The following is a 16893-nucleotide window of genomic DNA, read 5'->3' on the forward strand; positions in this document are numbered from 1 at the left end:
TGTTATTATATCAAAACAAGCAACATTTTAATACATCATAAAAATGCAAATGAGCATAAATAAGAAGCTTTAAGTAAATGATAATACAAGGACAGCAGGTTCTTGAACCACAGCCAGAGGAAGGTTTCACGCGTTAATAACAACTCACCTCTTCTGCTTTTAAAACCTTAATATTTTTTAGTATTTGAAAAAAAATTGGTTGGATCCATCTTGCAGGAGTTAAACATGGGAACTATTACAAAAGTCATTTGACATCACTTCTTCGGCCTTTCCAGGATGTTCAGGAACTTCCCTCTTGTCATTTCTCTGGCTGTAAAAAAAAAAAATACAAACAAGAAAACTAAATGAAAAGTGTGAGGCAAAAACATCTGCATCAAGTTTGGACGGAGAAACTTCAGACAATCTGTGATTAACGTTCGCCTTCTTGAGCCGCACCATTAGTGATGCAAAGCATGAATTTAATACGCGCATGCAAAGTCACACCGAGAAGGTAATTATTTCACATCTGTTCACTCACAGCGGCATAAAAAAAAAAAAGACGCTTTGTGATTCACTTGACAAGTGTTCCGACGTGCTCATCGCATCAACATTATGCAAAGCATCGAGATAAGAAGAGCAGAATACTGAGGCCCAACGTCGCCATTCATTGTACCATGTCATTAAGGAGGTGGGGGGGAAAAATAGGAATCATTTGACCCGATTACAGAAAATATTTTCAGAAGAGTATCAGATGATCAATACTACTTCAGTACCATCAGAGAGTCCGTAGCGGCACCATCCAGGTTACCGTAACCACTCTTTGTTGAAGATGAGAAGGCGCTGTTGGCCCGGCCGGTTGCTTTTATGAGCCGCCGAGCCGGAATTACCTCCGTGACTTCATTTTGCACATCACACAATATAAATGCACGGGTACAAAACGGTATTAAGCAGAATGTCATCCACCTTCATAATAGCCGCAAGAGACGAGTGTCTGCTGCTAAAAAAGGCCCCTCCCCTTTCCTAGGCATGGGGGCTAATGAAAAAAAGCCGGGCCCGGTTGGTAATTCTGATGAGGTGGCCGGTATGGAAATTTAATGGCGCTCGTGCTAGCGTCACCTTGAAGGTGTGTACTATCGGGTTAAAGACGATGCTAATTCAAATGGCGCAAATTAATTTTGCACTTTGCCATCTCGTCCCATCTCGGAGAACATCTGGGGCGTTGGACACACGTAGAGAAGCCGTCTGGTTGGAACAGTCATCAAAATACTTGAACGCAATTACACCGGGATGACCCCGACGGCGCACTTTCTTATTGGGAGCAGTTATGCTTGAGAACTGTCTGCGGCAGTTAATTTTTTTTTTCTTTCATTTATGATGTCGCTCTCGTCTTTTCTTCAGCCTCTGATGAGCCCGAGATGAACGCGCCACGCCTCTCGAGCCCCCCCCAAACATCACCGAGAGTCTCATTAATTACAACTCGTCGCATAAATCAGCACTTTGTTTTCATGCGCGGCCTGTCGAGAAACTCCGACGAACTTCGAATAATCTTTGTCAGAGTTTTATGGTGACTGTTAAGCTATCCAAAAGAAAATGGCGGTTTGTCAAATGTTTTTGATGCATTAAAAAGTACTTGCAAAAAAAATGTAAATATCAGAATTGATCACATTTAATGAATTCAGATTGAGTTCAAGATTGCCTCAGATTACATTTTAATGGCACAATTGGCAGCAAAAAAAGTTTTTCATTATCTTCCAGCTGGCAATTTTTCCCCCCCACGCATAAAAGGGCTCAGAAAACAAACAAGGCGAAAAAAATAAAGGACAATGATGACAGGAACAAAACTCCCATCACAATCTCTCATCTTTAAAACGCGAGCGCTCGCTCGCCACGCGCGCTTTGTCATACAACGGGCGAGATCAATACTGATTAGGGGAACTTAGAGATTTGTTTAGTTGATTAGAAAGGTCAATTACTAATTTTGCACTAAGTTAATCAGCATCTTGTTACTACTGCCATCCATACTAAATGACACCTTATGGATTGCCGGGGCTCGTTTCCTTGCCCTGCAGATTTGCCGCCATCTCATTATCATTTAGGCGCTTCCGTCGGGGAACTGCATGCAATTACTGAACCACGTATGATTTCTTTTTTTTGGGGCTATTTCTTATTTGGACATTTTGGATGCTAATGTGGGCGGCTACTACCTCCAGACTGTTATAATCCTCTACAGAAGTCACGCTTAGTCCTGAATCCATTGTCGGTAAGAAGATTAAACTATATGTGAAAACAGATGAATGAGTTCCGCTGCTATTTAAAATGCAGGCTTTTTTCCAAATTAAAAAAAGAAAAACCTGGATGGAGTTATACACCCAAAATGAATTTGATGTCACAAGTGAAATGTATTTTACACGCTATGCATCGTTAAATCATTTTTGGTTTGGAGTAAATCACAAATGGTTGGGATGGAAATGAAACGGTGCAGTGGAACATCTTACTTGCACGCATTTATGGCGATTGATCTGCGCGTCATTGTCACCAACCTCCCCCCCGCCCCCCCAACTGCAATTCCCCTGTGTATAAAATGAGAGTAATCATCACTCCACCTCTTGGGACGGCAGGACCCCTGTTAGCCCCCAAAGGCAGCTGAACCCCCGGGTTAACAGGAGTCCTGGACCTCGGCCCCGCCTGCCCCCGATTCACTTTCATTAAGAGCTAAGAGGACTTATCTGACCCTCTCCGTCCGTCTCAAAGTGCTGCCCGGCTATTACGGCCTGTAAGCTTTATTTAATGGGTTTAACATCCACTTCCCTGGGGGGGGGGGGGTGGGGGGCACGGGAGACACAGGAGATGAAACACACAAGAGTCACACACACTCAGCCGAGCGCCGCATACACCTGACGCTCATGTTTGTGTTCAAAATTCAATTACCCACTTATTGATACTTCACAGGGATATTTAAGATGCAGACACGAGCTGTGATTTCCCAAGGGGGCCACTGGTTCCTCTTTATGTCCCATCGGGGCGGGGTCTAGTCATCCTCGCCTCATTGACACGCACATACACACACCAAAACAAACACCTGCACTTCCCAGTCCCCCCCCGGCCCCTTACTATGCCTGTTCAAGAGGTGTCCTTATTAATAGGCAATCAGTCAAGAATCATTCATTAAAAAGCCTAAAAGGTTTTACACCCGAACTATGATTAGCTGGGAAGGAAAATTCAATGAATTCCTAATGCCTTTATGGAAATGAGATGTCATTTCCGATCCGCTCAGGCGGGAGGCAGAGACGAGGAGCCGTGTGTGTGTGTGTGTGTGTCCACAGCGCTCTGCCTCGTCTCCTTTCACAGAGCGCCAACACTGCTGCTGTCTGGTAAACGAACAGGCTGCTGCAGACACAGCCGCAACCTGCTGCACACGTTGGGGTCATTTCGTTGCAAAGGGTTTGCCAAATAGTTTTTTTTCAACAAGGGGCTTACTAGAGTTGAGACTAAACGGGAGTGCGGGTGATTTTAAAGGCTAGAAAATACGCCGCCCCAAAAAAAAAAAAAGAGAAAATGGAGAAACTAGCCAACCACACAGCAGTTTACAGCATTGAGCCGGCGAAGAAATTGGCTGGAGGTGAAAAGATGAGGCAAGCGTATTAGGAGTGGTAAAGAGGAGGAGGAAGAGGGCGAGGAAGGGTATCCTCATTCAGCGGCTGTCGCCGCAGACACTTCATAACCGCATGTCCTCTGGTCAGCCCGCCCTGATAGATTGATGGCGGCGCATTAGTGCCAGTTGGGCCCAGTGAATGCAATCATATTCAACGGCGGCACGCTTCTAATAGGCCGGAGATTGATCCTGGGGCGGGTGCCGAGGGGGAGGAGGAGGAGGTGCCGAAAGCGGGTTTATTAGGAACTGTCAGGGCAGGGTGACCTTCAGGCTCACCTTCACGTAAGGAGAAGCAACAGGGGTCGGCACGGGACGATGCGGGGAGGGGCCAGTTGGTCTGGTGTCTACTTTCGAAACATGAATAGTTGGGATGACAAAGAAGGTCGGGCAAAGGTTTTCGAGAGTGTGTGGAATATATGCAGAATCAAAAACTACACAAGAATGTATTTCTTTACGCGGCAGAATTGACTTAGCTTAGCCGTGCCAGCATTTGGACATAAAAACCAAAAGCCAGATTTGGAGGGGGGGGTTGCTTTGGCTCCAGCGCGCCTTGGCGATGTTCAACATGCTGACGAGCTCATGTGTGTAATTAAGAATTATGACGCCATGAATTTGGCTGCCATTATTAATTTGAGGATGTACATGTGGAAAAAACGGTTGAAAGCACTCGATTTGTGAGTCTATCGGTAACCTTTAGGGATGCCACTGACGGCGCTTGAGACACAACAAACTAATTGAAACTGCAACTTGACACAGATGAAAGGTAACGCCAGTTAATGAGCAGAGATACTTTTAATGAATATAACGTTCCCCGGTTCAAGTGTTGCGCAACATCCTCGAGCACACCGGCGGGATAGACTACCACCGACGCCGCCTTGGGAAAATCCTACGCTCTTCAGAGGCTCCCAGAGGAACACTCAGCTTTCAATTACCTCCGATAACAGAATTTACCAGAGCGCCGCGCTTTCCCCGGAGACGCGGGGCCTGCTGCCCATACTCGGCGGCCCGCGACAGAAGCATTCATCACTGGGAGGAGTAACAGCTGGGCCCGAGGAAGAGGCACGCGTCAAGCCCCAGTGGGAATTGACTAGGCCAGCGTCATGCAGCCATTGTTGGAGGGCGAGGGGGGGGTGCGGGGGGGTAGAGTGCATGCATGCTGATGAATTAACATGAGAGTGTGATGAGCGTACAGGAAAGAAAAATCGACACAAACTCAGTTGCTATATGAGCTCAAGGGAATGTTTTTTTATGCGTTTTATGAAAGACTGGCTCAGGTTGCTTTTCTTACTGCAGGAGGCTGGCTGAGTTTTCACTACTTGATTGTGTCCTGCCCTTTTTAATAGTCCACATGCCCGAGGAGGGCGGGGGGTAGTAAATCCCGTCCCCCTCGCCCTCGACCGAGTCTGGTTTACGGGTCCTGAGCAACACGGCAAACGTGATGAAAAAGTAGCTGAGATTTACAAGTCCTCCCCTGACAGCCAGGAAAAGGAGAAAATTAAACCAGAGCGCTTTAAACAGGCCGCCCATTACAGGGTAGCTCCGACACCAATAATAACCATCGTTGGGTCTCGTCAAGCGCGGCTACATGACAGGACTGCAAATCTTGCATGTGTGACAGCAAACATCTTTATACCAACTAAATTAGTTGTTCCTCCTGGTTAGCAGTAGTTCTAGTTGCAGTAAACAAAAGCTGGACTCGTCACTTTTTCAGTCACCAGCATTATTTCATTGGAAAAATAAGCAGCCATTTTCTCTTTGGAAATTTTGAGCATTTAGCTACAGCTCTCTAATCCACACTCCAGTGGGATTATGACAATGGAGGTAGTAAAAGGGGAAAGGATTAAAAACTCAATTTCGCATGCATCACACGCATCCGGCACTTGTTTTATTACCAGAATTCATTGTCGTGCTTGTGTGACTCACCTTTGATGCAGTAACAAGATTGACCCAAATAGGTTATTTTGACGGTTAACTTGCTTGAGCAGCTCATTGCAAATACACATTTCGACCTTGGATCATGCCGTGTGCTCAACGCTTTGTGATTTAAAGGCAACAGCCGCCATCTAGTGGCCAAGTAAGAATTAACATGGGTAACTTTAACAGAATATAAAAACATAGGTTTAACAGAAAAGACTTGTCTTCTTACTCACGTGGAAGTCATTGTCAACAATAGTATTTTGTGTTGCTAGTGGTACTTACATTCTTCTAAGCCCAGTTGGTAAGCGAGGTTCTGAAGGCCTTTGACCTTCTCCGTGAGATTGGCTGTTGTCAAACTACCCAACTCTGCGGGAAACAAAACATTTAATACTTATATACTGTTGGTTTACGCGCAGTCAATATCAATTAATCAACGACAGATTTTCTCAAACAACAATAACATGACATGTCAAGCAGGCAAATTGGATTGACCTTTTAACATCTCAATGTCCTCGCTCTCCAGCTCAGCCATCCACTTGGGCGGCGAATTTGTGATGTGCTGCGGAGTCACAAACAGCCATTTGATTAGAATAACCCGTCAAAAGACCCGAGATGCTAAAGACAGATTGGACTCACATTTTTGCAAGAGGCAGCAAATTCAACAACTCCAGGAACTGCAAAAAAAGAGGACAGATAAGACATAATCAATTCAACAAATCCAAGACTGCAAAAAATATATATAATAATAATAAGAGAAGAGAAAATTTGGCCTTACGCTGCTCAGGCCAAAGTTCGGGCGATGCTCTGTCCAGCTTCTCATAACAGAGCAGAGAGCTTCCAAAATCTTCAGCTATCAAGACAATAAATTTGTTTGCTATTAGAATGGATATTAATATGGTATATTCTGGTAACATGTGCAAATTTGAAAATGCAACACTCCATATTACATAATTGCTTTGCCATTCCATCCTTGGGGGAAATTGGGAAACACAAATTTGGTACCAGCAAGTGTACCACAAATGATAATAATAAAGAATTAGAATAACATGCATTCATATCTTCAGCATTCTCACAACAATAACGTTACGTCATCGCAACTCAATATCATTGTGATATTTATGTCAATAATGTAACTCACTGAGTATGTTACAAACAGAGCTTGCATTTTTAGCAGCTAAGCAACAAGCACATTTAGCTGTTTACGTGTGTCAAATGTCTACTGTTGTTGCTGAACGTACATTTGACATACACGAACACACAAGTCCACTAGAAGAGTTCGCGTCAAACAGAAAATTGAACAGAAGATGTTGATTTTGACCCGTTATGACGTTTGAGTAGGGTCGATGATGAGTAACAGGGCAGAAAAATAGCGAAATATGAATATAGACACAGAACGTCTCGGTAAAGAATTAGAATTTACCTCCATTTGGAGACGCCATCTTCGAATTGAACACGTGACCAAAGTCGACCAATAGCAGCCACGAACATACGGACGTCCGTGTTGACAGCAGACGTTCTCTAACTAACATTGAGGGTGTAATTCGCCTTATCTGCCGCTAGGGTTCTACCAATCAGTATTTTGATAATTTTGCAGGAGATCGTGATAATTAAAGTACTGCAACACACAGGCTAAAATAATATCGTAGTTTATTAACATGGAGAGTTATATATGCGTAAAAAGCTATATCACCAAAAAATCTAGATCAAGATAACAATAAAAAGAATTTTTGAGGCACTTACGATCGTTCTTACAACATCCGGTATGATTACAACGCAATTTGTAAGTTAGCGCTGATTCCTTGTAGCCTCAAATCCTCCAGCACCAAACACTCAATTCAAACAACTCTGACGGTGTACAGTACTACGACAAAACATTTTCTTCAACACTGCAAGACTGTGCAATTAATGACAAATTAGTTGAAGTCCTTTCTGCTCAAAACGGTTTGACTTAAAACTTTAGTGTCATGTTCACGGAAAACTTGTTAGAACTCCCAGGACTCCATCCACTTCAGTCCGGCCATTGAGCTGCCTGGCTCGTGCGCCAGAGGCCCCGTCATGCCATAGGTGAGCGGGTGGAACAGGTAGAAACTGAAAAATAGAAAGAATACAAATAAAATATGGAAATACAATGCACAATAATTTGATGTACTGTAAATTAAAAAAATACTAAATAATTTAACACATACATTTAACAAATTATTTTATAAATCAAAGAATGACCTGGCCAATCCATCCATTTTAAAAATTAAAAATATTGGGTCTCACCTGTAAAGAACAACTACCAGTAGAAACACTTTTCCAACTCTTTGCAGCCAGTCACAATAAGGTGGCGGAAAAAGAAGGTCGGCCATGTTCAACAGGAAATCCAACGTAATTCCTGTCATCAGCAAACATCACAATTTGCATCCTCTCGAGCACAACGAGCGGGAATACTGTGCTACCTGTTAGCATGCTGCTAAAGAGCATTGCAGGGAAATAGTGATGGTAGTAGAGAACCCGGCCCATGGTGTAGAATGGCACGTAGTGCAGGAGCCAGCCAAGGAACAGGAGGCCTCCTCCCCTCATGAGCACATAACATTGATCTGCAAGACCGAGAAGTAGACAGATGATTCGCACTGTTATATAATAAAGTCCCAAATCAATCATACCTCTTCTGCTTTGGCTCACTGAGATGCCTCTTTGGAAAGCAACGGAAGTGACTGCTACCAGAATCAAATATAAACCCAAACTGGCCAGATTTAGCCACCAGACCACCTATGAAAAAGTTAGGAAATGAATGTGTGCTGATGAAGTACAACCCACAAAGGAAGACATTTTGAAGCAGAATACTCACAGGGTTGCCAAGTAAGTACACGCGATACTCTGTTTCATTCACTCCTGAGAACCTCAGACCCTGCACAAGAAACAAACACCAGTGATTTGAAATTGTCTACACAAGTCACACTCCATTATCACCGCAGCTCACCTGGTAGTTGATGGGCCAGTGCCATGGTTTGGAGTTCATCTCATTGTCTTTGGGCTTCAAACCGCTGTTACCCTAAAAAAAAAAAAAAAATCATAATGTTTCATTGCATTTGCTGAGAACAACAAGGATAGTTTTGCACTTACTCTTATCATCACAATGTGAGACTCCACGAGGATCTCGAGAAAATGAGGCTTCAGCACTGCCAGACTAATGTTGGGCACTGTCAAGAACACAAGAGCAGAAAAAAAGTGCTTAATATAAAAAAAAAAAAAAAAAGATGAAATGAAGAAGTGGCTCATACATTTGGCGTTGACGTGATCTTCAATGTTCCACTGTGAGCTGGGAGTCTCCTTCAAGTACGGACTACAGGTGACCTCCACTTGTTCCCAGCCCCTAAACGCAAAACACGGGTTCAGCTTTCCCAAGTTGTAATTACGACTAAATGAGGTCATCCTTACCACTTGGGGAGAGTTTTCCCAGATGAGGAAAGCGCACAACCGATGGCTTTGTGCAGAAAGCGAACTTTGCTGCGCAGCACCTTCACAGGGTCACCTTTGCGACCTCCGCACACCTCCACTTGCCAGAGGTCATTGTTGTCACCGGTATGATTCTAAGGATGAAAAGGTCCCGATTGCAATGAGTTCTTTCAGACACACAAATGTTTTGGTAAGCATGGTAATTCTATTTTTATTTTTGAAATGCTGCCACATAAACATTTGCAGGACGTTATCTACTCACAATGCCATACCCCGTAACTTGGAAGTGCTTTGCGGTGAGCGGGGCTTCATGGAGGTGACTGTGAAGGTTTCGAGTTGTTCTGGGGGAAAACCAGGGAAAGCATTATTTGAAGCAATTGACACAAAGCAATTGCCATCTTACTGACTCTTTGTGCTCCAATCTGATGATGTCACCATGACGAACCAGATCAGGGGACTTGGATTGCGCTAAAGCACGATTAAAAAAAAAAAAAAAAAGGTTAACATTGAAAAGTAAAATTACAGGTTGACTAATCTCCAACTCTTCTTACAGTTTGTATCGTTGTGTCTGTGCACCAACCACAAGTTGTTGTAGTCCTTGTGAAGGTAGGCTGTAACCTGTAATGGTATATATGATTTTATAAACATGCGAGATAGATTTTGTGTGTGAACTTGAAATTAATGAGAACAAATGATGACCTGCTGCTGCTTCGCTCCAACTCCGTCAGGGTACAAGTGCCAGTGAGAGTGCAAGTAGCCTCCAGCAATGCGAAGGTTCTTCAATGTAATGGTGGAGCCGTATGCCAGGTCTGCAAAAAACAAAAAAGATTCCTCACATAAACAAGCAATTCTAAAACGGCTTTTTTTTTTTTTAAATGTTGCGGCGCACTCACACTCAGGCATAGACGCATTGTGCAAATTGTTCCCGATGAGACGAGACTGGAAGGCTGAACTGAAGAAACCATCTCCTGGTCCGCTGAGAACAAAGAACACAATGAATCAAACAAAATGATCCGAGACATTAATCTGCATCCAACATACCTTTTGTTCAGCACCACAAAATGGACTGCAAATATTGTAACATAGAGGAAGATGGGAAGCAGGATGAGCGCCACAACCCTCGCCAGGAAGTTCTTAGCGATGTCCACCTAAAACCAGGAAACAAATTACATTAAACTGGTCAACATCATTATTATTTTTGTATCCCGATGATTACCAGCGATAGATCCAGATCTCCTAAAAGTCTCCAAAGGTCCGAAACTGTGTTCAGTCCCACCAGCAGGATGACAAAAAGACCCACAAACTTCACCCCGAGAGCCCCAGCAAGATTGACACCAGTAAGTATCATCCAAAACCACCAGGAAGCAGAAAAAGGCCTGGAAAACAAACAATATAATAATAATAATGATCATAATAATGACATGCAAAACAGTTGAAGGAATGTTAGGTAAAAATATTGCGAACCTGTCTTTTTGCTGCTTGAACTTGACCATACTGAACACTGCTGCCATGATGAAGAACAAGAGGATGGGGTCCAACAGGATGTACTGACAAATCGTGATGCAGCCCGTGTCTGTTAGAAACAAGCAGAGAATATTAAGTGAATGATAATTCACAAAAAAAAAAAATGGAATTGACTTTGAGTCCTACCAAATATGAGGAGCCAAGCAGCAATGAGAGCAGCAGTCTGAGAGTGCGACAGCTCCAGTACGATGAGGTAGGCAAAGATGGAGAGAAAAGAGCCTAAGCCCGCACAGAACTGGAAGAAAAAAACACATTTTTTTAGAAAGGTAGATTTTTTTGATGCAGCAATAGTGGCAAATGCTACATACCATTCTCATGCCCCAGTAGTTGTGATGTTCATATTTATCTCCTGGCTTTGTGAATGGAAACGTGCCATCGTAACCACTCATGTATCCAGCTAGTCCGATCAGCATCTGGAAAACAATGAAAAAAAAAAAAATTCATTGTTGTATCACTGGAATGAAGTTCAGAAAAAGAAAATCACCTTCCCCAGAGGTGGGTGGACATCAAAAAAGAAGGTCCTGTTGATGTAGTAGCTCCCCATTTTTCCAAAGTGTGTCTCGTCCCAGCTTAAAGAGCCGAAATAATAATGAGACCATGTTAGGAAGCATCCACATCATCAATCCAGACCAACAGTATGGAAAATGGATGATATTTCTCCCAACTCACCACACATGAGGAGGCTCTTTTATATTATAGAGACGTGTGGAGAAGGACAATCCAGCCACCAAGAGAAGCAGTCCTCTACTGGTGGACTCATCACTGGTGGAGCTTCTTCTTTTTCTGAAGTGACTCCCATTGGTTTGCCGACTGTCATCCTCAGTCAAGTGTCCATCCTTGTTGGAGTTTTTGTCAATAGATTGAGGAGTGGATGCCTGGAAGTTTTTTCTGTGTCTTATTGATGTGTCCCCTGCTATGTGGATCATTGTCCCTTTTCCATTAGAATGCTACAAAAAGAATGTCCATTCCAAATGTCGAGCTAGCTAGGTCAAAGCTATTTTTTATTTTGCAGTATGCAATATGAGCATCATAACCTTTCTCTATTGACAACCACGTGTGCCAGTACTGTCCATGAATGCATCACACCGCTTATGAAACTCATATTTATCGCATACTTAACTTAGCTTGGTCGGTTCATCTGTTAAAAAAAATAAACAAAAAAAATGGTGCTTCCAGACAGACAGACTTGATTTGCGATTAATTTAAATTATTACAATAAAAAAGCCTTACGAATGGAATTATAATTTCGCCTTGTGTTATTGACCATAATCAATCTAGTTTGGGCAGAGCGTGAGCCGATAGCAATGGTGGAGGGTTAAAGGTGGTTTGTGGGAATTGTAGTACAATATTGTATTAGACTGGCTTTTGGAACGCCGAAAAGCATACATATCCCATGAGTCTCCGCGCTTGATGAAATCGTTTGCTGCTGACCAATCACAAGACAATGCTGTGTTGCTGCATTTTGACCACAAGGTGGGGCTACAACATAATGATTCATGTTGATTGTATTTTTTTTTTTACCCCTGAATGAAATAAATACGTTAACATATTTGAATATCTGCAGAAGTAACAAATAAAAAAAGACTACATAAATCCACTTAAATTATTTTGAAAAAAACACAAATAAAATCAGTCAAAACATGATTAGTATTATTTACTAATAAATGAAAAATAGCTAATACAATTCACAAAAAAATAATGTACTTATAATATTCCGAGTTATTTCAATCCTTAGACACACAAATGTACTATTTGAGCAATCATTGTATCATCTCATTTGTTCATTTATGTTCCTTAATTTAAAATAATTGACGAGGTACAGTAATGAAATGCATTCCTAGTAAAAAAACAAACAAAACACACACACCAAACAGATGTCTATTTTTACATTTTTTATTTGGATGACTGACAGTGATTACAGTCAAGAGGTAAACAAAACGAATGAGCGTGATATTTCCGATGGCCACCCGCATTTCAACGAGACATTACCACTAGGTTATTTGTGGCTTTTACAGGAGCCTTGATTGTTCCAACTTTGACCCAAATGTTAGACTTCCCGTCTAGTTCAGGTGATAATTAGAGCAGCACAATCAAAGTACAGTGCACATCGCATGGAAACATTTGCGTAATTGCAGCTTTTATAGTTCATTAATGCAGGTTAAGGGGAATATTGGAATTAGACTGTGCTGCCATGATTGTGTTTTGCCAGGTGCCAGTTAAACAAATGATTAAATTAAACCTGAACCACAAACATAAGTTGCAATAAAGAAAAAAGCATGTAGGCTGTCTATGATACATTCATGACTCAGAAAAACAACAGTTAATATTCAACCAGAGAGTTGTAACATACAGAAATCGGTGTTTACAATTCAAAAAGCGTTGTCTTTGTAATGAAATGGAAAATGTCGGCCATCAAATTAAGAACAGTGCTGTCACTTCCCCCCCAAAAATATATAGTTCATATTCTGCTCCACAGGGCAGGTTATACACACACACAGTTCCTCTGGTACAGTGTCAGTCACTCTCCTCACACATAAAAAGATTTGCTTTTAAAAAATAGTTTGTTTGTTTTTACAGATGTATAAATCTACAAAGCTATATTTTTTTCCCCCAGATTTTGTGTTTTATGTCAAACAAACAAACAAAAATGTTGGTTGTGCTATGTAGGAAGCATTAAAATGATATTTAACAAAAAATACAGAGCTAGAGCTGTACAAAATATACCAAACCTCTCCAATGGAGCCTTTGTCTTCGTGGGAATGAAATGATTGACTGAATTGGGTACACAAATTTGTTTTTACTAAAAAAAAAAACACACAGTTATACTTGGTTGATCGGATCTTGAGACTAAATGTAGCATCCCGCTTTGAGAATCTTGCTCCTTTGTTAACAGAATAAAATAAGTTAATACTGGTGGTTGGATTTTTTTTTTTTTAAAGTCTTAAAAAAAGTGGTCAAACCAGATGAAGGCAAGTATTGCACCTTTACAGAACATCATATCATCAGATCCTCATATACATCTCGAGTCTTTAGAGGCGGCGGCGAAGCACTTTATTTTTGAAACGTTTGGTTGTATCGTCTTCCCAGCTCTTGGTCGGCACATTTGATACGGTGCTGTTCAGCTTCGTGTGAAGAAGTGGAATGAAGAATAAGAAAAAGTTTTTTTTAAACATCTGTTAAGTGCCATCCATCTATTTTCTATTGTCCTCATTAGGCTCATGGCTAAGCAGATGATTCTTAAGGAAGCAGGAGAACTCCACAGCCGTCCATCCCTTGGTCTCAGTTCCCCGTTTGCTTGAGCTCTGCCGCCGGGATAGCCGGGTTGCATTTGTGGGGCTTGTCGGAGGCCACGAAGCCGGGCAAGCAGGTGCATTTGTACGACCCTTCCGTGTTGCTGCAGTGGCCGTTCTGACACAACGGCACCTTGTCGCTGATGTCCTCGCATTCGTTGATATCTGCGGATCAGGAGCATATTAAAAGCATATCCCCAAATTAGCACTTCCTGGTAAAATATTGCACCACCTGTTTCCACTAGCTCGCCATCGACCTTGAATATTGTATTCATCGCATTCCAGAACAAGACAGTCTCAGTTTTCTTTTTTTATACAAAACAAAGCACACTTAAAGAATATAAAAACCCGATGTGATTGAGTAAGTGGCCATAGAGTCAAGGCCTTCTTCTTGGCAGCGAGTATCCAGATTGTGAGCTAACAGACAATGCATGAGAGGAGTAAACAGCTTTCATGAGATGGCTATAAAACACAAGCTAATGAATGCAAGGTTGTTAAACGCAGATTCTTCTTGAGTCGCCATAAATCTCAAGTGTGACTCCACAAAGTTTAAAGGCGGGAGTGAAAGATCACCAAAGTCTGATTTCAATATTTCGACAGACAATTAAACAGGCATTCCATGGAGGCGTGGTCCAGTCCCCCCCCCCCCCATCCCCCACCCCTCATCGCGAGAACACACCTATGCAGGCCATCTTGTTTAGGTCCAACTCGTAACCGTCGAAGCAGTCGCAGGTGTAGCCTTCCCTCACGCGAACGCAGCGTCCATTTTCACAACCGTTCAGGATGCCGCATTCTTCCGCTTGGAGACCTTCAAAGGCATCGTAGCGCTCTGGAAAAACACAAAGAGGAGTTTGTAGAGACAGAAGTATTGGGACACCCCCCTAATCAATCCCTCCTCGCATTCCCAACCTACCATTAAAGGAATCCACCGGCCGAGGTTGGTGCTCACGAGGTCGATGAACGGGGACCCGCGCTGGCGGCTGGCGGACGCCGTAATCGTTATCGTTGAACAAGGGGACGCTCGCGGGAACGTCGTACGGTCCCGCCGGGCCGCCGTAGTTGTCCCAGTAGGGCGGAACAAAAGGCTCCGCGGGATCCTCGGGCCCGTCCACGCCGTACTCGTAGCTCGGCCGCTCTCGTAGACTGTCTGAACCTCCTCTCAGAGGGAGGTTGCACATGACGGCGTAGTCCTCTGAAAACAACACAGCAGAGAGAAGATTAGGGAAAATGTCATTTGAGGCATGGAGAAAAAATAGTTTTCTCACCAGAGTCTTTCCTTGGACAAAAGGCACACTGTCCACTCCATGCAATTCCATACAGGCAGCAACACTCGGTGTAGGTCGTTCTGCGACCCTGCAGGGGTTCGACACACGTGTCGCCGCCTTCCAAACGCTGCCAGCAGATGTCCATGTGCACGTCCAGGTTGGACTCCACAGTTTCTATGAAAACAACAAAAGTTAGTTTTTGTCAAGTGACGGGTTCTTCTTGTATGACATACCTTCTGTCGTGTTGACGCTTACGCAACGCCGCAGCGTGGCGTCCAGCATTAACGGCGGACTGCAGAAACAGTTGAACGAGCCCGCCGTGTTCACGCACGCTCCATCAATACAGGCGTTTCCGAATTCACATTCGTCGTAATCTGAAAGTCATATTGACAGAGAAAATAAATCCATCTGGAGAGAAAAACCACACAAGCTCAAGAGAGAACATGCAAATCCCGGAAATTCCACACCTGTTTGAAGCTCAGAACTGTGAGGCAGATGTGCTAAATACTAGACCACCATCTTTGAGCTCGGAATCCAGATCTCTTGACTCTGAGCCTAGAAACTACTCGGCCAGAAACTTATTTATTCTATTTAATCCAAACAATGCCTGGTCCCTTTTTTTAATTTGTATTCATTGTCATCATCTCAAACATTTTTTCCATTCCATGAAAAATAGCTGCTTTCTTTATTCACAAGCAGAGAAGAATGCGGTACCAAAACAAAGAGTTCAAACGTGTGCTTGATGACTGAAAGCAATAAGACTAATGGGACATGTGGTGTCAATAAGAGCAGTCAGAACAATGGCACGAGACGCACGAGAGAGCTCAAAGGCAGTGATTTTAATCAACTGACAATTTCGAAAAACAAGGACGACTTTCTTACCGACGCACTCCAGTCGGACGTTGTCGTAGTAGAAACCCGAGCGGCAGTAGCAGGTAAAGGTGGAGAAGAGATTGACACATTGTCCATTCTTACAAATGTCAGGTCCAAACATTTCGCATTCATTTGCATCTGAGGAGAAAAAAAATAGATTGGTGAAAAGCTGTTTCAGGAAATGTTAGCTCGTGCCTGAGCAAACAATGAAGCAGACTGTGACGAAAGACTGAAAACAGGTGTGCATCCTACCGAGCTTTGGCATGGGTCCGTCTCGTGAAAGCTGTGATTATATTTGTATATTTGGCTTCAAAAGTAGCACAAGGTGAAAGTAAAAGTGGAGGAAACGCTAAAAAAAAATCATTACCTATGTAGAGTCGTTCTGCCAGATCTTGAGTGGACGAAGCTGGCAGGGGGATGGAGCCGCTGCCGTGAGGGCACAACTGGTTATAATCATCTAGAAAAAAAAAAATTGTTTACAGGGTAAGCAGAATTCAAATGCATGCATTGAACATTTCATCGCACCTCCTCCTGGAGCGGGACAGCCGTGAACCTCGCAGTTGTCGCCCCAGCCGGCGCCGACGGTGCAGCAGCACTCCTGCTTGGTGCTGTTACGGGATAAGACGTTGTCGCAGAAGTTGGCGTCGTTTAAATTGTAGTAGCATTCCTTTCTCTCCTCGGACGAGGGGGCCGCGGGTGGCTCAGTGACAGCTACGAGTGGACGAAAAAAAAAACAGTTAATCCAACATAAAACAGATTTTACGTGATTTTCCCTAGAGGATAAAGAATATATGCACGAGAGTATTGTTATATTATCGGTCTGGTGTGGATTTCCAGTCATCTATATCTGCAAAGGATTAAATCAGGACAACTAAAGTCTTCTTAATTGTTGGATTTATTGTGTTGTTCTCTTGTTTTGTGGAAACCTTTGAAAAATGCAATTATGCTATGA

At 43.0% G+C, this 16893-nt stretch overlaps 3 protein-coding genes across 3 annotated transcripts in view; all 3 read right to left on the minus strand.

Annotated features, from left to right (window-relative positions):
• Window positions 1–2: 2 nt before the first annotated feature.
• On the minus strand, window positions 3–7048 carry lin52 (lin-52 DREAM MuvB core complex component). The gene is made up of 6 exons (XM_061301726.1): window positions 6969–7048; window positions 6324–6398; window positions 6185–6222; window positions 6041–6107; window positions 5831–5914; window positions 3–310 (listed from the first exon to the last, which is right to left on the minus strand). The coding sequence occupies exons 1-6, from the start codon at window positions 6985–6987 to the stop codon at window positions 255–257; spliced, it is 339 nt and encodes a 112-aa protein (XP_061157710.1). The 5' UTR covers window positions 6988–7048; the 3' UTR covers window positions 3–254.
• A 130-nt stretch (window positions 7049–7178) lies between these two features.
• pomt2 (protein-O-mannosyltransferase 2) lies at window positions 7179–11822 on the minus strand. Its single transcript, XM_061301984.1, has 21 exons — window positions 11183–11822; window positions 10998–11082; window positions 10822–10926; window positions 10640–10748; window positions 10454–10562; window positions 10206–10365; window positions 10031–10137; window positions 9883–9965; window positions 9689–9798; window positions 9541–9607; window positions 9397–9457; window positions 9252–9330; window positions 8972–9123; window positions 8815–8906; window positions 8657–8733; window positions 8514–8585; window positions 8382–8441; window positions 8197–8302; window positions 7990–8130; window positions 7814–7925; window positions 7179–7636 (listed from the first exon to the last, which is right to left on the minus strand). The coding sequence occupies exons 1-21, from the start codon at window positions 11437–11439 to the stop codon at window positions 7531–7533; spliced, it is 2250 nt and encodes a 749-aa protein (XP_061157968.1). The 5' UTR covers window positions 11440–11822; the 3' UTR covers window positions 7179–7530.
• Window positions 11823–12390: 568 nt separating this feature from the next.
• LOC133169132 (latent-transforming growth factor beta-binding protein 2-like) overlaps window positions 12391–16893 on the minus strand; it is a 50697-nt gene continuing 46194 nt past the window's right edge. Inside the window, exons 33-40 of the mRNA XM_061301058.1 lie at window positions 16467–16652; window positions 16309–16398; window positions 15951–16079; window positions 15302–15442; window positions 15069–15242; window positions 14717–14995; window positions 14483–14632; window positions 12391–13968 (exon numbers count right to left, since the gene is read on the minus strand). Of these exons, the coding sequence (XP_061157042.1) occupies window positions 13793–13968; window positions 14483–14632; window positions 14717–14995; window positions 15069–15242; window positions 15302–15442; window positions 15951–16079; window positions 16309–16398; window positions 16467–16652 (1325 nt within the window). The 3' untranslated portion in view covers window positions 12391–13792. The remainder of the gene's footprint in view (window positions 13969–14482; window positions 14633–14716; window positions 14996–15068; window positions 15243–15301; window positions 15443–15950; window positions 16080–16308; window positions 16399–16466; window positions 16653–16893) is intronic.

Source organism: Syngnathus typhle, linkage group LG16 (genome assembly GCF_033458585.1).
Source record: "Syngnathus typhle isolate RoL2023-S1 ecotype Sweden linkage group LG16, RoL_Styp_1.0, whole genome shotgun sequence".
In the NCBI taxonomy this organism is placed as follows: domain Eukaryota; kingdom Metazoa; phylum Chordata; class Actinopteri; order Syngnathiformes; family Syngnathidae; genus Syngnathus; species Syngnathus typhle.

Bases quoted from the DNA above. Each gene is read 5' to 3' on its own strand.
- lin52 (XM_061301726.1), bottom strand. The intron at 6,108-6,184 runs GTGAGTCCAATC...GTGACTCCGCAG, and splicing joins TTGCTGCCTCTTGCAAAAAT to CACATCACAAATTCGCCGCC. The intron at 5,915-6,040 runs GTCAATCCAATT...TGTTTCCCGCAG, and splicing joins GGACATTGAGATGTTAAAAG to AGTTGGGTAGTTTGACAACA.
- pomt2 (XM_061301984.1), bottom strand. From the start codon at position 11,439: ATGATCCACATAGCAGGGGACACATCAATAAGACACAGAAAAAACTTC. The intron at 10,138-10,205 runs GTAATCATCGGG...TCCTGGTTTTAG, and splicing joins GAGATCTGGATCTATCGCTG to GTGGACATCGCTAAGAACTT. The intron at 8,734-8,814 runs GTATGAGCCACT...TGTTCTTGACAG, and splicing joins AGATCACGTCAACGCCAAAT to TGCCCAACATTAGTCTGGCA.